The sequence below is a fragment of the Pholcus phalangioides genome, unplaced genomic scaffold (genome assembly GCF_987345545.1).
Source record: "Pholcus phalangioides strain wild (caught in Gottingen) unplaced genomic scaffold, Ppha-v1.0 ptg000028l_1, whole genome shotgun sequence".
In the NCBI taxonomy this organism is placed as follows: Eukaryota; Metazoa; Arthropoda; class Arachnida; order Araneae; family Pholcidae; genus Pholcus; species Pholcus phalangioides.
In genome coordinates, this window is record NW_028301618.1 from 2508585 (window position 1) to 2529043 (window position 20459).

A 20459-nucleotide genomic window follows, 5' to 3' on the forward strand; every position below is an offset into this window, starting at 1 on the left:
ACCATTTTCCACCACATCAATAATTTTGAAAATTGTATTGAATTCTCGATTTTTGAAATATTGAATTCGCTTAGAGATACCACACAAGCCCAGAAAATAAAATATAAAATAATAGTTAAGCCCGCGACCTACTTTTGAGTTGGACATCCATTCAATAACATTGATTTCAACCATTTATTTATGTCTTCTCAAGCTCGAAAATGTAACCATATTGTCTTTTAATATTCAACTTCATATTGACCCGGAAAATGTCCGAAATTCGGACATAGGGCCGGCCAGTTCGAGAAGTGGCCGGTGATCCCTGGCCAAAGTCGATAACAGAAGACATGATTCAGGATCATCTTCCATTTGGCGTATTTTTTCTTGATAATTATGTCTGCGTTAGTTATAGCAACCCATCAAACTTCAGACATGTATCACACGTTAGCGATTGAAAAAAAACTGAATTTGTCTCTTACTGGGCCGTCTTACATCAGCACATCGAGCTTTGGCCAGGGACCTCTGGGATTTTCGCGAAATCTCCGGCCAAAGTCCGAATCATTTCTGCAATTCGGACTTTGGTCAAAAGGTCTCTTGGGGTTTTGGCAGTAACATATATACGGATAAGTAAATGAATAGAAGAATTTGGTATCTACTTATGGGAGTGTTACGTACAATGTGCGCGGAGAAATCCGAAACGGTTTATGAAGTACAGGGGTTACGCGCTTATCTGACACCTTATCTTTCTCAATATTCGGATAATCAAGGACAAGAATTTACAAAGCTTTTTTTTCATTTCGTTCGTACGAAAAAACCAGAATGGATCGAAAGACCGCTTCGAAGAGAAACTTCACCTGTACAGGTATAACTGAATGGTGTGGAGGCATCAAACTCTATTCAGTTATATCTGCGCGGATACCTGTAAAGATACAACTGAGCGTGTGTAGGGGCCTTTAGAAATGCTTACATTGCTCCCAAACAATGCATTTTTAACATGGGGGTTTTCCCCTTCCGCAATGATTTATTAGTCATTCCAATGCTCCGAGAACAGAGGGAAGTCCGGGTATTTTGTCTAGATATAGAAAATCACAAATATGCATAAAGTATGAGATTGAAAAAAAAAACCCCACCAAAAAACATACAATAAACAATGCAAGTTTGCGCCTATGTTTACAACTGAGTTCCACGAGACGTGCTCAAATCGTATCGATCAAAAACTCGTCGTAGATTATGACGTCACAAAAATGCTATGTTGCGTATCAAATTAGTGCGCTCCTGAAATACTTGACAGCCGCCTCTTACAATAACGCGATAACCCTTTGAGGCCGTAGACATGGCCGCAAACCGCTAGTCATTTCGCCATACGCGAGTGATGTCTAGTGAATATTAATTAAATGTCGTTTCACCGCGAGGTGGCCACGATGTTTACATTTCGAAAATCTCAACTGGAAATCCAGTTTTTTTCGTCCGAGCCAAAGTTCGAGCTTCGAGAGATAGAGGAAGTTGAGAGCCGGTTCTTTTTTCTTTTCTTCGAAACAGCATCTGGTTAGCACCAATCACGTGGTTTCTTTTTGTTGCCGCTTCGGACGCAGATGACGAGATAATTAATCAGCTTGTCTCTCACTTTAACAAGATCAACTCTCAGTTATTCAACTTTAATCCCCCGGTTCAAATGATTCAGCTACGACGAAGCATGGAGAAGATATCTTATAGACAGATATTCAGAAAATCTTTGGATTGGTTCGTCCGCCTGATGCTGACATTGACGGCCTTACAATCGGAGATCATCGCTCCCCCCATCGCCAGCTACGAAGCCGAAGTAAGTTTATTATTCGAACATCGTCCTTAGGGGGGGCGTTCAAGTATTACGTAAGCAAAATTTTTGCCATTTTTGATCCCCCCCCCACCTTGTCAGAAAAATTTCGCTCTCTCACCAACTCTGTCCCTCTGAATCCTAGCGCATATTGGTGGGATCGGACACGTACACAGAAGGGGAGGCATAGGGGGCTCGTACCCCCCCCCCCCGAGGAAAAATTATGACGGCTTAAAGCGGAGTGCCGTCAGTTTTAATGTGCATCCTTGTGAAAATCGTGTAAATTTAAAGTAATATGACATTTATTGAAGTATGGATCAAAATAACAATATTAATAAAATTTATAGATTGCAAAAGAAAAAAAAAAGCAATTTTTTACCTTTTTTGATCTCTTATTACTAAACTTATTGTGGTAAAATGTACTGGTACACTTTGATACATACAAGTAATTTTTAATTTAGACTAACAGAGCAACTGTTAGAATATAGGTAGCTTTTCTTCATAACAGAAACTCTCCACTGCACATTAATTTTACATATACATCAAATTTAATTTTAGTGTTTTAATTCTTCATCAGTAGTTCATGATGCAACTACAAGGTAATCTCGAAACACAGGATCTCGAACACTTTTGACTTGAGGTGGGGCCCTGGACAGGGAAAAGTAAACAGAAGACCTAAATTTGGGAAAGAATGATTTTTTTGCAACAGAGATATTTTGCTCAAATTTGAAGCCCTAAATTAGTAAGGCCCCTGCAGAAATGACATCTAGCTCGAACCACCCCTAACGTTTAATTAACCTAAGTCGGCAAATGAACTTCCCCAGCGTAACTTTCGTTACTTAAACAGTTGCGTTTGGATATACATAGAGGATTTTGTGGTGACTTTTAAGCAGATGGCAATGCTGTTAACAAGCTCTTTTTTTAATGGGAGCCATAAAAATAGTCTGTTCTTCTTTCCCAAACTTTTTCATAGTGACAACTTAACCGAAATAAGCGACGAGTAAACGAGGGTTTAATAACATTGTTGTCTATGAAAGCTGGAAAGGCCTGAAGAAAGATGACGACTAAACGAGGTTTTACTGTACCTTTATGTACACTGAAGAGCCAAAAAAACTGCTACTGCAGCTTGCGTTTCTGGCAAAGAGCCTCAAGATTCAGCTTTCATTTTCAGATCTTTAGGTTACAAAATATCGTCTACAATAGGTAAAAGTTCAACTAGAGGTCATGGTCGCTACAACGGTAATGTTTACCAACAATGGAGAGGGGAAGAAAACACCTTCTATCTTTCTATATAGTCTTGCAGCCTGATAACGATAACTTATGGGAAAAACGAAGAAAAAAAAAGATAACAGTATCCGAATTCCTGACAACTATAAACGAATTTTTTCCCATGTTATGATATCGGCCCGTTCAGTTCTTTGCAAAAGCGATAACAATACCCGAATAATACAACTGAATAACCGACGTAGATGAACCCAAAATTCCGAAAAGAACCACGGCTATACGCGTTTCAGAGCTATATGAAGTTTCTTCATCAGTAGCAGAAACAAAGAAGAAAGAAAATATTGAAAAAAAAACACAACTCCTTATAGCCGGAGTTACTGGCTGTTGTAGACGAGAGTCAAATTCAAAATGAACCGGCAACAAAAGAGTAGAGGACGGAAAATGGCGGAGCCAATCGCAACCGAGAACGTGATAGTGATGCTGATGGAGAAGAATAATTATTGTAGAAACTGTTGCCAGATTTTTGAGAAGGGTGGTGCGCCAGATAGGTCGTTAACCAACTGGTTTGTGTTTTTGACGATGTGGAATGATTCGAAGAAGTCCAAGTTCAGGGGCATTTTTGGATGATTTTGGCAGAAGAGAAGTCAAATTTATGGTCAAAGGACCAGCAGTGTTGGGCTATGGACGGGCCATGGTCCTTTTTGGAATTTTGGGTTCATCTACGTCGATTATTCAATTGTATTATCAAACAAATTATCAAAATTCATTTCTAATACCCGAATCCTAACATTATCCGTGATTTTAATAAGCGGTGTCGACTGTATTTAATTTGAAATTTCCTCGTTTTAAACCTTCATCGTCTTTGTGAATACAACACTTCATGTTGTCCATGTTTTCCTTCTTCTAATTTCTTGTTTATCATCTTCACTATTATACGATCAAGGTTTTACAGTGCATAGACGTAGTTTGATCATTTCTACAAATGCATACATGTTGGTGCGTTAAATCTGACATGGAATGAGAGAGAGAGATTTACAAGGGTTATAGTTACTGTCTTTTCATTCTATCAGAGGTCCATATTACATAGGCTTACTCAGCAAAATAGGTATCTGTTATGCAATTGACACATATGTACAGCTTTCGATCTTCTGGTACAGTATTTCCCAAAGTGGCCAATATCGCCCCTCACGCATCAGCTGATGATCAGGCTAGTGTTTTCATACCGTATTGTTGTTCCAGGCGTTCCTCCAGAAATTTGGTTACATCAGGGAAGGCGGCAGTGATTCGTCTGTGATTAGCATGAGGTCCACGAGAAACGCCGTCTTGGATTACCAGGAGTACATGGGATTGGACGAAACAGGTGAAGACACATTGAATATAATTTCATCGAAGTACAATGTGCTTGAGTATCTATTTAAGGTTTCGATGCCCACGCAGGTGTGTTGGACGACGCGACGCTGACGATGATGAGCAAGCCGAGGTGTGGGTGAAGGATAAATTTGACGATGGTGACGCGGCCAGGAGGAAGCGCTTTGTGGAAGAAGGTTCGTTTTCTATTTTATTATCACATCCTGTCATCGTGACAGATCACGTCGACGTTAATTAAGGTACTCGGATTATTAAGGATTCTCGTTCATTTCAGGAAGCAGATGGGCATCCAATAGAGTTTCTTACAGGATTGCCAAGTACCCGAAACGAATCAAAGACCGACGAATGGTCGACAGGGAGATCGAAAGAGCTTTCATGGTACAGTTATTTTTATAATAATTATTATAAAAATGAGTATTTTAATACTATGTTGTGATCACACGATCCACCTTCTTGATAAGTTGTGAGGAATATAATTAACAAACGCCTAAGAAAAAAGTACGAAACAGCGATTTCTCTCTGTCAAAGAACAAATTTGCATGAAGTTGGATTGCACATGGACACATTGCAAAGAAACATAATGGACGACCAAGAAAAACAGCAGATAAAGGTGACCGAATTTGTGTTCGGCGCAAAAATTTTCACTACGTGATGTTTTTTTTTATCACATCAACTGCAGTATCTCAAAGCACACAATTTGTCGAATTATCCCAGAAGAGGGTAACATTGAGAATCGAACGAAAAACCTCCTGATCGCGTAACAGATGCATCCCTATTCTGTCTACTGTGAGGTTCGCGTCTCAAATCATGCAAGTTATGCCACCAGCCATCTGGGTCATCCAGGTCATCATTCATCAGAGAAAATATTTGTTACACATTCATCTTTCGTGAGCAAGTGGGAACAAACACATGATAATCAAGTTTTCTTTTAGGTACACATAATGCTTTGGCGACACACGTGATACATGTCCATATAAAGCAGATGTATTGGATTGCATTCATGTGACGAGAAAAAGAAATTCAAATTTGAGAGAGAAAAAACTATAAAATAATCTATCTATCTATATCTCTATATATATCTATATATATAAAATTGATTTTCTGTGTGTGTGTCTGTGTGTGTGTGTATGTTCTCTATACAAATCTACAATTTTAGATCGATCGTCGCTAAATTTTGCATATATACCAAATGGGACCCGACTTGAACGATAGGCTACTTTAAAATTTCGTCAGCCCAGGGCAAATGGCCCAAATGGGCAAAAAACTGTCCGGCAACAATGGTTTTTGGGCCTCAACAATCACTTTCCGAACGTTTACTCTGGTTACCGTGGTTCCCTAGCAATGCGTTTCAGACGTGTATATGCCTTTACAACGGTTTGTCACTTCTTTAATCCTGTTAGTATATGTATAACAGTTTATGCCTTTATAATGGTTTGCCATATTTTCAATATACTCTCAGTAATGAGGCTTTTTGAATAGACGTCATAATCATCATCAGCATCGCTTTGAGAGTCAGGAAAAGGGTGATCCTCATAGAAATCAGTGCTAAAATTGTCGATTTTACTGTAGAAATGCGGAAATTAGTGGGATTTTCCGCCCCATCAATAATTTTAAAAATTGTATTGAATTCTCGATTTTTGAAATATTCAGTTCGCTTAGCCCAGGAGATTAAATATGAAGTAATTAGCCGGACCTACTTTTGAGTTGGATATTCGAGCAATATCATTGATTTCATTTATATCTTCTCAAGTATGAAAATTAATGTCTCCATATTGTCTCTTTTGATATTTATTTGCATAAATTCATGTGGGTTAGGATATTTTAAAATTAGTTATGAGCCCGTGAAAAGTGCATCGAAAAAATTCCACAGCTTTAACTAAGGATTTTTGGAAGCTGGAACAGACAGATGGATAACTTGAAGTTCGGGGGGGGGGGGGATCGAAATACCTAGTGCCCCTTAAAAAAAGAAAAATATATATTCATTTCTACGTTTCTGTGTAAATCTATATTTGTTTATTTCATGAATCGCGCAGGAAGTCGCCATATTGGTTAACTTGGACACGGTTTGTATGTCCCTCAAGAAAAAGAGAGGGAGGTATCACGTGATCCAAAAAAGCCTCATTGAAGAAAACCCGGGCAGCGCCGGGTATTATAGCTAGTCTATATATATAAAATTGATTTTCTGTGTGTGTGTGTATGTTCTCTATACAAATCTACAATTTTAGATCGATCGTCGCCAAATTTTGCATATATACCAAATGGGACCCGACTTGAACGATAGGCTACTTTAAAATTTCGTCAGAGCAGGGCAAGTGCCCCAAATGGGCAAAAAACTGTCGGGCAACAATGGTTTTTGGGCCTCAACAATCACTTTCCGAACGTTTACTTTGGTTACCGTATTTCCCTAGCAATGCGTTTCAGACGTTTATATGCCTTTACAACGGTTTGTCACTTCTTTAACCCTGTTAGTATATGCATATGTATAATAGTTTATGCCTTTATAATGGTTTGCCACATTTTCAATCCTGCCCGTAATGAGACTTTTTGAATGGACGCCATAATCATCATCGCTTTGAGGGTCAGGAACAGGGTGATCCTCATAGAAATCAATGCTAAAATTGCCGATTTTACTGTATAAATGCTGAAATTTTGAGGGGTTTTCTGTCACATCAATAATTTCAAAAATTGTATTGAATTCTAGATTTCTGTGAAATATTGAGTTCGCTCAGAGATATACGAAGCCCAGGAGATCAAATATGAAGTAATTATCCCCGGACATACTTTTGAGTTGGACATTCATGCAACAACATTGATTTCAGCCGTGTATTTATATCTTCTCAAGCATGAAAATTAATGTCTCCGTATTGTCTTTCGATAATTAACTGCATAAATTCATATAGTTTAGTTGGTTTTAAATTAATTAGGGGCCCGTAAAGTACATCGAAGAAATTCCACAGCTTCAATTAAGCATTTTTGAAAGCTGAAACAGGCAGATGGATAACTTGAAGTTCAGGGGAGGGGAGGGGGGGGATCGAAATACCCAGCGCCCCTTAAAAAAAGGGGGAAAAAATATTCGTTTCTATGTTTCTTTAAATCTAGATTTGTTTATTTCATGAAGTCGCGCAAGAAGTCGCCATATTGGTTAACTTAGACACGGTTTGCATGTCCCTCAAAGAAAAAGGGAGGTATCACGTGATCCAAAAAGCCTCATTGAAGGAAACCCGGGCCGTGCCGGGTATTATAGCTAGTTATATATAAGCACAGTTTTTCTGCCAAATTTTGGAGAAAAAATTGTTAAAACATCGTAACCGCGGTTTGATGGGCTGCCATAACTAACGGGGACATAATTGTCACGAAAAAATACGCCGACTTGACGATGATCCCGAATCATGTCTTTTGTTTCGGATTTTCGCCAGGGATCACCGGCCACTCCACGAATTGGCCAATTTCTGGCTTTGGCAGTAACATATATATCTGCTCTCTCTCTCTCACTGTTATAACAGAGATATATCATGTGTGTGAGGGGAAAATCACTATCGGGGTACATAAAAAACCAAGATAGGAAAAAGTTAAAGGGTTGCAACAAAGGTTCACGACGATGAGGAGAGAGGAAAGAAAACAGAGGGAACTTTTTCGAATATATGTATCACTGGCAATATCCTTGATCGTAAAATGGTTAGAAGGGAAATGAACGGTGCTTGGTTTTTTTAATAAAAAAATGCACATTCTCTATACTTTTGGGACACAGTGTACATGGTATTCTCGCGTTTGTCTATTTCTCTTGAAGGTCTGGAGTTACCAGACGTCACTGAGGTTCTTTCGAAAGGGAAGTGGTCGAGTGAACATCGAGATTCGCTTCGAGGAAAGACATCACGGTGACGGAAACTCTTTCGACGGTCCCGGATGGACGCTGGCCCACGCCACACCACCGAAGATAGACGGCTTCATCCACTTCGACGACGAAGAGGAATGGACCATCGACGAATACTCCGCTGAGAAGAACACGATGCGCGAAACATCGCTGTAGTGTTGCTTGAATTCGGTGGTAGCGGTAACAGAAACTTATGGGTTTTGTTTTCACCCAAAACAGGTATGAATCTTTTCCAAGTGGCAGCTCACGAGATCGGCCATTCGCTGGGATTGCTTCACTCCGAACGCAGGAGAACTCTCATGTTCCCCAATTACAACGAGGCTGAGGGACCAGCTGTCACTCTCGGCCAGGACGAAATCAACGGAATCCAATACCTTTATGGTGGGTATACACCAGCCATGGATCCGGGGTGAATTGTGCGCGATATCGATCGCACATCCAGTCGGCAAAACCAACACTTACTAGAGAACAAGACCCCACACACGAAGCTTGTGACGTCGCTGAAGTAGGCCATCTCACCTATAGCCATTGGATATAGCGAGCCCACGCATGCGTCATCTTAACCCTTTTTGTAGCGTATCCAATTGCTATAGGCGAGATGGCCTACTTCAGCGACGTCACAAGCTTCATGTGGAGGCCTTGTTCTCTAGAAGGTGGTGGGAAAACCCACTTTTCCATATTACTACCGTTAAAATCGACCCAATAATACAATCTTTTAAATGAGTGCGGCACAATCACCCCCACAACTTGTTCACTATGCATACTCTCAGTGATTTGTCTCTCCGTTCAGTTAGTATGAACGAAAAATAATTTTCATCATTTATCAATGAAAATTCGAGAAGCGTTTTGTTGAAGAGCAAAAAGTATGGACGACCAAAAATATGTGAATAAAATGTAAAAATAAGATATGCAAATGCAGGAATGTTTCGTGAAAAATAAGGACTTTGTGGTCGTTATGTATGTAATGTAGTACATCAGTAATTACTTGACTGATCAGCCGTTGTGAATAATTACAAGAAATCAAGCGACGCCCTCTGTATGTCTCGAAGTCGCTAACAGATACTACACCGATTATGGCACCATCGATGCCGCCACAACGACAGAAGATGGCAAAGCGTACATGTTCGCCGGTGAGTTATTGATCCATCTAATATCGATGGTACGATATTATGCCACAGTAACCCGACGACCTTAGGCTTAACGTGTCTTTATCTTTGTAGGCAAATATTACTGGGAGGTTGTTGAATCGGAGGATGGGGTAGCGGAAATTTTTTACCCCAGAAACATATCTGACGATTGGATCGGTTCCGCAACTGGGTGGGGACCCAGAGACAGGCCCCGACTTCCTAGTGGATTAGATGCCGCGTTGACGTGGCCCAACGGGCAGACGTTCTTCTTCAAGGTCAGTTTCAATTTCATACATTTTTTTTTAATGGCAGCGTTGCCGTATAATCATCATTCCACGCCACCTGTAGATCGCTAGTAGGAATTGCACATCCTGAGCATAACATTCTCCTCAGCTAATCGTTATATGTGTGAAGGAACGTCCCGTGATAACTTGTCCTTCATCGTAGTACCAATTATTTTGGTAGCAACCAGGTGAAAAGCCATCTTGAGGTTCTATTCCACATAGGATGTTCATTATACAGACCCCTTGTGGAAAGTTGCTCCAGATTAACGTGAAGGCATTCAGCTTCATTATGATCGAAACTTTTGACTTGAACGGATGTACTTTTTTTTGGATTTGAATACGTCTTTTACGTCATCTGACAATACTGGGTGCATTCGCAAAACGGCACGCTTTCGTAACGAAATTGTTTTACGCTACATCTCGGGTTGACATTGGTATTGTCTGTTGGCTATTGCAAAGGCAAATCTGATGCCATCTATTTCATTATTCGCACTTGCCAAGCGATTCAAGGCACAAAGAACGTACTCACGTTGAAACTTGCGAACGTGCCTATGCAGCACTTCTAGAGATAGAAGGCCTCTGTACTGTTTGCCATAAACGTCATTCAGACTACTTAGTAAGTTTGCCACATTTTGAAATACAGCATCCTGTTTCGTTTCTTATTTTGGCGTGGACTCTTCCTGATTGACTCACAAATACCGCATAGTGATTGGATGTGGGGCATAGAAATCGCCAATTCTGAGCCCGATCATTTCTTTTCCTCACAACTATGATACTGGCACGAGTAGGGAATTTTTCCCCCCTGAATATTCTGAGGGAAAATTGGACTACTTACTGACGTCACAAGAAGACTGCGGAGGCCCTCTATCTCTAGGAGGTGCTGGTCTATGGCACAGCCTACCCGAATTTCTTTCCGTTGAGATTCGGTAACCGTTCCAAGTCGGATGCCCAGTCAGCGTGATATTGTGTGGTTACATTTATCCTCTAAATACGATTCCCATATTGTGTCGAAGCGCGTTAGGAACTCGTGGCTAATTCCTTGTTATTTGCCTTTGTCGATGGTTTCTTTTGTAAATTAATGTTTTACGCAAATCCTTGGTTATAAGTCTCGCAAAAAAAAATTCTTCTACCCCTGTCGGTGACTTTCAGAATTATTTTTTTCCTTTGAATTCTCTTTCTTTCCATGTTTGCTCTCCTTCTGCTTGGAAATTTTTTCAGTTGAATCAGGGCCACCCTGTACCCAAAATACCAATTTTTCCATGTTCATGTTGTTATCGTAAAGTGTCTTTGTGTTTTTATGATCAGGACTAATAATATTACTCGTATCTAAATTCTGTAGAGAGATAAGTACTGGAGTTTCAGGAACTGGAGAATGGATCCCGGTTATCCGAAGCTGATCTCGGAGGGATTCGAGGGCATCCCCATGAACATCGATGCGGCCTTCACGTGGAACAACAAGACGTTCTTCTTCAAAGGTACTCTTTCGAATTCTTAAAATATCGGTTTCAACCGGAGATATGGATTTCTCAATATGTTCTTCCATTTCAGGGAGCAACTTTTGGGAATACGACCGACAGAAAACGCCACCGGTCAGTTCCGAGTATCCGCAACCGATAAGCAATCTGGAAGGCGTACCGGATTACATCGACGCTGCCATGCAGTTTACGGACCAGAGGACGTACTTATTCAAAGAATTGAGATTTCACAGATTGAACAACGAGACGTTTACCGTGAGTAGATTTGTTTGAGCGATTCTCCTTCCATGGTTATCCATGGTGTAATTTTATTGTTCACCTCAGAGCCGAAACTAGAGGGAAGGGGCAACTGCCGCGGGTGGAAAAATTCGTGGGGCGGAAAATTTCAGGTGGAACATTAAAACTCGATAATTTTAAAACGGTGTTTAAGTGGTGGAGTTGGCAATACACAAAAATCGTATACAGGGCATATGACATTTCACTGGCGAACCGTTGATCCTAGAGGTATCCAAATAACGTGTAGAACTCAGACCTCATTCATGTTGCAAGGGGTTGTATAGTTATTTAAAAAAATTTACGCAGTCATCATCACCGAGCCAAAACCACTGAAAATATAAATACGAAATTCGTTAAGGAGTTTCATTCCATAATGTAGAGACTCACTAAGAAGGGATTTTTTTTCAAAATTCGACCACGAAGGGGGGGGGGGATTGTTCAAAGATTACGTGGGGCAACATTGCCGAGCCGAAACCGCTGAAGCTATAAATATGAAATTTTATCAGTAGTAGTATTCTATAATGTAGACTCTCACTAAGAAGGGATTGTTCAAACCCCCCCCCCCCTAAGGGCGGTATTCACCGACATGGTTTTAAGCTATAGTCACAATTTTTTGATAAGAGATCGACACGGATTGGTTAAATTCAGGGTTTTAACCAATCTATGTTGATCTCTTATCCAAAAATTGTAACTACAGGTTTAAACCATGTCGGTGAATACCGCCCTAAAGGGGCTTCAGTGTTTATATGGAGAAACTCTGGAGGTAATAAATATGAAATTTGGTCAGCTATTTCACAATGTAGAGACTCAGTAAGGAGGGAGTTTTGAAAATTAAAACCCTGGGGGGTCTCAAGGAAGAACTTTCGGATTAACTAATCCACGCGAGCGAAGCCGCGGGTAACAGCTAGTCTATGTAAAAAAATTGATTTTCCTGTCAGTCTGTGTGTATATTCTCTACACAACTTTCAACTGATCGTCGCCAAATTTTGCATATACACCAAACGGTACCTGACTTGAACGATAGGCTACTTTAAAAGTACGTCAGAGCTGGGCAAAAACCATTGGCAACAATGGACTGGACTTTTGGAATGGTTACTTTGGCTACCGCGGTTCCTTAACAATGCTTTTCAGACACGTAATATGGTTTACAATGGTTTGTCATTTCTTCGATGCTCCCAGTACATAGAGAAAAGCCGGGCAAGTGCCGGGTTTTACACCTAGTTCGATAATAAATATCAGCATGTATTCGATATTTTCGCCCGATTTAGGACTTGCACGATTTTGAATGATTTATACGATTCGAAGATTTTGCTGCCAGACGGCAGGCTTCAAGTGCCAAACGAGATACTAATGGTTTAAATGATATTTTAAATGCAATCAAGGAAACAGTTATTTTCCGGATATTTTGTTGAGGTGAACTCGGAAAGAAAAGTCATCAGGTCTCTGCCGGGACTCGAACCCAGGTCCTCTTGCATACCTCAGCAAAATATCCGGAAATGAGAAAAAGCCATCTATCTCATTTTAAATGCAATGTTTTCGGAAGATGTTTTGAGGCACATCTATTCCGCCTCCCCAACTTCCATTTTTTCTGGTTCCGTCCCCCTCGCCCTTTCATGTCCATTAAAAATTCTTATACAATAGACAGAAAAATGATCTTATAATAGAAATTTCCCTGACATTCCGATTGGTTCTCATTTGCAGGTAGATCCGAAAGATCCATCGGAAGATTCACACGTGTTAAGCATGGGATGGTTTGGCTGTAAGAAAATCGCAGCTGGTGACGCCAATAACCAGTAAGGAGACTCGAGTTGCCTCGAACTACTTGAGAACGTGAAGGCGACATTCCAGCAGAATGAAAACGATGACGTGTATCGTGATTTCTATCGTGATTTGACAAATATTCGCGTATACAAGTCGCATTTCGCTGGTGTGAAGTGATCAAGTGGATCAAAGGAAAAGTTTAAATTACTCGATTCACCGATACCGAATCCTTAAATCGACCACAAATTGCGTGCGAATCGTCAACTATTCTCGAACGGTCTCCTTGCTTTCAGCCGCTGCATTATTTTATTTCTGTGGAACCAGTATGATACTGCAGAATTTCTTTGAGTTGGATTCAAGCCTGATGTCCGAAAACGATTAGTGATCATCTGAAACTGCTTTCCATTTCTTGTATATAACCATTCGCATTATACGGTATATGAATCAAGATATAGGGAAAGACGACCACACTACTAAACCCCACGCGCGCCTCGTTCATGTTCCTCTGCGGAAGGAATGTGCGTGTCTGGGGTGCGAACCTAACGTAAAGTTGTTTCTGTGTAACGCTTGTTGAGTGCAGTGCTGCCATCAATTTTTCTAACTATGAGTGAAGCGTAATGATAACGGCCAGCCTCTGTGGCCCTGGTGGAATATAAAGAAAACATGTGGAAAAATATTTTCACAACTTTGATGGGAAAAGAAAGTTTAAAATTATGTTTCATAGCATGTAATGAAATTTTTAATTTTGGGAGATTTTTTGTTAAAATGAAAATGTAAACTTTGAAAACTAAACAATTAGTTTTCAATGCTCTATAAATGAATCATTTTGTTTTGGTTTTCATTAATAGATTTGCATTGAATAGATAACGGTTCGAAAACTTTCGCTCACTCACTTGGTCACTCATTCGGTCGTTCACTCAATCGTTCACATACTTGGCCAATCACACGGTCACGCACCTAATCGCTTACTCATTTGTTCACTCACTCGGTCATTCATACGGTAACTCGTGCAGTTGGTTATTTGCTCGCTCAATCAGTGATTCATAAAGGTCTGGGCACACATATCCGCACCGTGCCCGACACGTGTGTCTGCCGAGTATAGGTCATCACTCGGTAAAAGAATTGTACAATACTAAGCAATGCGGCCGTTCCCACATCGCCGCAACGTGGCCGAGCGCCGTCACTAACGAGTCAGAGAAATTTACATTTCGACGGTGATGTCTCGGGGGAAGAGAAATTTCATTTATTTGTTAACTTTCATCAAATACAGTCGATCGCGCCCATAACGTTCCCATCTAGAACGTGTTACGATTGCATCTTACACACACTCTCTCACCCTCTCGTCTTCTCATAGAGAAACCACACATCACACATACATACATGGGATGCAACACGTGTGCTCTCCTTTCCCTCACCAGGTATTTCTAAGACGCACTTGAGCACCGAATAAGTACGTATTACATAACACCATCACAACTCTACAGACAGACATTGTGCCTCTGGGCCAATGAAACCCAATCACAGAAATCAGGCGATTGCCTTTGACCAATAGCAGTGGTCTTCACCAACTTGGTTTGGGAACACACGAGGCTTTTGCCAGAGAGAGAGAGAGTATTGCTGGAGGTTGGACGACCAACATGTCGCGCTTGAAGAGTCGTGAAGTTACTCTTTCTCCCCCCTCCTAACCCCGGGTCGAGATCCCTCAATGTAGGGGACGCAGGAAACCTTGCCCCGAGATGACGGTGAGTGATTCAAATTATATATATAATTATTGTGTGTTTAATTTGGTGGAGTGAGAGTGTCCAATGTTTCATGTAAATTGTATCGAGTAATATTCACGGTGTCGAAGTATTTTCAATGAATGAATAAAATTAAATTGTAATTCGCTAATTGAAAAGGTAATGATTATTTTTCAATCGTAGTAAAGCCATCAACAAACGTTCTCTACCGCTCAGTAAGACTTGTTTTCGTAGTTCGAACTACGTAACTCTCATTAAATATTACCCGTTTAAAACGTTTCCCGCTCACAACGTTTTTTTACGACATTTAAAAAAAAACTACGTCATAAGCGGGATTCACTGTAATTCTGGAATTATTTCCTGCGCTAATTCTCAATTTTCAAATAATTCTGGAATTATTTCTTTTATTAGTTCTGAATTTTCATTGGTGTACTGGAATTACTTCTTTCAATTATTTTTAATCCATCAATTATGAATTTTTCATTCGTTTCGAAAATGGTTTCTCACATTAGTTTAAAGTCCATATTTCACCTGCTATGGCTGCGAGTGGCCGTATGAGTGAATGAATGGGTGATTGTGTCCGTAACTGTTTGAGTGAGTGAGTGTGAGTGACAAAATGGGTGAATGAATGACCACATGAGTGGCCAAGTGATAGTGTGAGTGACAAAATGGGTGAATGAATGACCACATGAGTGGCCAAGTGGTAGTGTGAGTGACAAAATGGGTGAATGAATGACCACATGAGTGGCCAAGTGATAGTGTGAGTCACCGTATGAGTGACCAAGTGATAGTGTGAGTCACCGTATGAGTGACCAAGTGATTGACCATATAAGTTTAAGTGACTGCATGGTGAAATGAATGATCGAGTGAATGACCGTATCAGTGACTGTATGAGTCACCAAGATCGCATGATTTATCTAGAGAACATAACAAACAACAAAAATCAATGAGACTCATCCATTCCCCTCCCAAATGAAACCTGTCAACTTTTCCATGAGTGCCCCGGCCTGGAAGCTTGTCGGACATCCCCTGTGAGGGCCTTGAAAAATTCATTTGTATTAAATTTATCAACGAATAAAATCCAGGGCCCCAACCAATTACCCGGGACCCAATTCGCATTAGATGACGTGGATCGGAAACACGCGTGCACTATGTTCATATCTTCACTTAAGCCGGGTTTTCCTTGAAGCAGGTTTTCTGTGCCGTACGCGACGTGAATTGCCCAGCGCGACACGCTGTTCACTCTTTAACCTTTATAAACTCGCAGATAAGATAAGCCGGAACATGCAGACTGGCTGATGCCAGGGCCATATACTATACAGCCGCCCTGACCTGATGCACCAAGCTAGGAAAACACAAACACGTAGCGTGATTATGTAACACATTTCTGCCAACGCGACATGGTTCAATTCGCTTCTCTCTCTCTCTCTCTCCCGCATGCGGCGCAGAAAAACGTAATCCTATTAAAACCCGATCTAAAGTCTAAATTTATCAACATTTATCGAGGGCATCGGCTTGAGCCTAGACACGTATTTCATGCTATATAAGAGAAATGCTTCAACATAACTCACACATGTATGATGTCAAAATGAACAAACTAAATGAAATAATCAACCGACAGAAAATAATCTACATACAAATTTGGGTAAAATCCCTTATTATCCAGGTACTCTTGGCCAGTACGGTTGCAGCCTATATCTCATGACGCTCAACTGAAATTTTTGTACCCGTTGCATTATATATCTATCAACATAAATGATGGAAGAATATATACACTGCTGGCCACCCAAATTGCAACACCAAGAAAGACAAGAGATATCGCAACAATATTTATTTTGTAGATAACATGTTGACCAAGCATCAAATGATTAAATTTATAGACTTCTGTGAAGTGTGGTTCCTGCCAAAATCAGTAGCCAGAGTAGCCGCCATTGTTGGAGATCACCGCTGCCACACGCCTCGGCATTGATTCAAAGAGACTTTGGATGTGTTCTTGGGGTACAGCAGACCAAGCAGCTTCCACGCGTTGCCAATGTTGATCTGGTGTGGCAGCTGGGGATGTAATCTGGGTCAATCGTTGAGCAACCATGGACCACATGTTTTCTATCGGCGAAAGATCCGGAGAGCGAGCTGGACAGGGAAGCAATTCAATCTGGCGATTGACGAAGAACCTTTGCACAATGCGTGCCACGTGTGGTCGCGCATCATCCTGTTGAAATATGGCTGTGGGCAAGCCCTGAAGGTAAGGAAGGACAACTGGCTCCAACACCTCGGAGATGTAGCGCTGGCTTTTTAAAGTACGGCAATGCGTACTAGAGGAGTGCGAGAGTGATATCCAATACCGCCCCATACCACAATACCCGGTGCAGGGCCAGTGTGGCGGTGCATAACGCAGCTGTTCAGCATCCTCTCTCCACGGTGTCTCCAGACTCGAATCCGACCATCGTGGTGTTGCAGACAGAAGCGTGACTCGTCAGTAAAGACAATTTCATTCCATTGTGCCGTCCACATCCTTCTTTCATCGCACCATTGGCGGCGGAGACGTCTGTGGTTCTGCGTCAAGGGTAGACGAAGCAATGGACGTCTTGCGGACAGACCACTCTGCTGTAAACGGCGTCGAATGGTACGCGCAGACACTGGATGATGCGGTACAGACTGAATGTGCTGTGCTATGGTTCGTGATGTGGCTGAGCGATCCGTCACTGCCATACGCACAATACGAGTCTCATCACGTGAAGTGGTGCACTGAGGTGGATGCGATCGAACACGTCGGTCCGTCGTACCCTCCTGCATCCAACGATCAGATATCCGCATTACAGTTGTTTGGTTTCGTCCAACACGACTACCGATTTCCCTGAAAGATAATCCACAATCTCGGTAGGCCACTATCCTTCCTTTGTCGAACTCGGATACTTGATCAAAAGATGATCGCTGTTTTCTACGAGGCATAATTGATCGTTTTTTTGAAAAACCACAAGAAAAACACAATTGCGGTACTTCAAATCGTCGAAATCTCCAAGCCTTAAATAGCGCTTTGAAGTGATGCCACAGGTGCGCGTGATGTGCGTCTGCGCTGAAATTCTAATCATTTGCATATCTCACCTCCGCCAATGCATGTTGTAAATTTCATATTATTTGCATGCTTCCTTCAGGGTGTTGCATTTACGGTGGCCAGCAGTGTATATATATATATATAATATCAGTTTTCCCTGCGCATGCGCGATTAAAAATCATTTACTAAAAAAAGGTCATCTCATTGAATATATAACAGATATAATTTTCGCAATATAGTGCTTTTACTGTAAAAAAAAAAATGAAAATATGATTTTCGTATGTAGTATAGCTAAATTTGTACGTAGATTATTTTCTGTCCTTTTGATTATTTCATTTAGTTTCTTCATTTTGACATCATACGTGTATGATGTATAACAGACAGTCTCTGGAGGCCGCCATCAAGGTCCTCTGTTGGTCTTTCGCAGATCGGGTCTCCTCCTCAACTGGCGTCTTCCTGGTAAACTACTGTATATAAACGAAATACGAGTACCTAACAGTTGAACCACATTTTATTTGTCTGACGTGAGTATTCCTTTGGCCCTGATGCCTGAAAAAAAGGAATAATCAACAGGTCAAGGAAAAAAAAAAAAGATTCTCAGACATCATTAGTGACAAAAATATGATATCCTCAACCAGGGATTACGGGAAAAATACATTCCACATAAAAACAACGTTGAGAATCATGAGGTACTGAGCATCACTATACGGTATGAGATGAATATTCATACTGTATTCCTGAGCAATAATAATCCGCCCCGTCAAAAGTTCATGTACAAAACTAGTTTTAATCTTAGCTACAAAAGCTAGCGCCCCACGGACTCGACAAGCAATTGAGGCCCCGCATTGAACGTGTTAAAGAAGGTTATTAAATGAATTGAAAAAAAAAAAATTATCCCGGCTAAAGAAAGAGGAGTCATCGAAAATGGTTAGATTTTTCTGGCATGCCGCAAAATGAGAGGGAATACGATACTTAGTCATGATTATCAAAGCGCGTGTGTATATACAACCTCTGACAATAAAGTTCAGTGAATAGTTCTGTAACCTGTAACATTAACGTAGATGAAATGTTAACGAAAGTTACCTTACTGTTCTTCGAAATAGTCACCTCCCATTACTATGCATGAGATCTCCTATACATGTCCTGAAAACTTTGCGAGAAGTCTTCTTTTGGGATGGAGTTCAAAAGCTTCGTCACGTTTCGTGGGATGTGAGGAATATCGTCAAATCTCTTTCCTTTCAAAGCGAGTTTGAGTCGTGGGAATAGGAAGAAGTCTGGAGGATTGAGATCTGGCGAGTATGGTGGATGTTCAATTTGTGCCACCCCCCCTTTTTTGCCATGAACTGTTTGACGATATTGGCTGTGTGAGGGCGAGCATTGTCGTGAACAAGAAACCATGAACCTTGTTGTGCGTACTGAGGTCGTACCCTGCGTAGACGTTTCATGAAACGGGTCAAATTTCAATGTACCGTGCAGCATTCATCGTCGTTCCCTCAGGTACTTTAAATTGATCTTTTGTTTGTTCATTTTCCTGTTCTCAGTCAAGAACCAACGCACTAAACAAGCACTTTGTAAAACAAGTCTTTCACGGAAAACAAACGACGCTCAACTGAACAACGGAGGCGGCAGATGGTCAACACCTGCCGCTACGCATATGCAGCGTTCTGCTTCGCCAGTGTTGCCAGATCGGCCGTTCTGACTTCATTCACCGAACTTTATTGTCAGAGGTTGTATATAGGCCTATATATAAATATGAAAAGGGCCCGTTTCTTTGCAATGGCTTATTATGGCTTATTGCGATGCATCACGTATTGTGCTGCATTGCTTATTGTGGTTTTTGAACCTTCGAAGTTTCGAGCTTTTTTCCTAGCCATCGAACTAGCATATTTTGCAATAAATGCTGCAGTGTTCGGTTCGGAACTGCAAGGTCTCTGTTCTTCAAGTCTCTGTTCGTGAAGCCTGAGACGTTCAAAGTCGCTACGCTTGTTTCGTTATGCGGAACTGACTCCCAAGCGTTTTGGAATTCTAGATACTTAGGGCCCTTTCACACGGAGCGGATGCGGGTCCGGAAGAAGTTTTAACAATTGTAATATACTGCGCCTTTCACACGAGCCGAAAAATCTCCGCACCTAGGAAATGTTCATGCGGGTCCGGACGTCGTCCGCATGTGTCAAAACCTAAGTGCGGGCTCCGCATCCGCACATAGAAGTTTTGACAATAGGTTTATTCGGAGCTATTCACACGATGCGGATGCGGAGCGAATTCGTCCGCATCTTTGGCTACTTTTTGAAGGTGATTTTGCACGGAATTTTTTTAATTATTTGCCATAAATACCCTTAAAAACACCATATGAGGGTCTTTGTTCATCAAATATGATGTACCCACATACGTCTATCCCTCCGTTTCCTTCTGAGATGGAGATATAGCAACTTTAACTGCCTTTTGTCCATATTTCACAATTTTATACAATAAAACCTGTCAACAATGGCC

General features: G+C 41.1%; 1 protein-coding gene and 1 pseudogene across 3 annotated transcripts in view; one reads left to right on the forward strand and one right to left on the reverse strand.

Moving 5' to 3' along the window:
* The first annotated feature begins 1638 nt into the window (after nt 1–1638).
* LOC149067747 (matrix metalloproteinase-14-like) lies at nt 1639–16304 on the forward strand (annotated as a pseudogene). The gene is made up of 11 exons (XR_016195298.1): nt 1639–1798; nt 4256–4376; nt 4454–4560; nt 4659–4762; nt 8172–8410; nt 8493–8556; nt 9265–9385; nt 9476–9657; nt 11006–11141; nt 11215–11396; nt 13119–16304. The product of XR_016195298.1 is annotated as a matrix metalloproteinase-14-like (transcript).
* Nucleotides 16305–18173: 1869 nt separating this feature from the next.
* LOC149067748 (matrix metalloproteinase-28-like) overlaps nt 18174–20459 on the reverse strand; it is a 31447-nt gene continuing 29161 nt past the window's right edge. For both annotated transcript variants that reach the window (XM_089252343.1, XM_089252345.1), the window contains one exon: nt 18174–18518. In XM_089252343.1, coding sequence (XP_089108469.1) covers nt 18462–18518 — 57 coding nt within the window. In that variant the 3' untranslated portion in view covers nt 18174–18461. The remainder of the gene's footprint in view (nt 18519–20459) is intronic.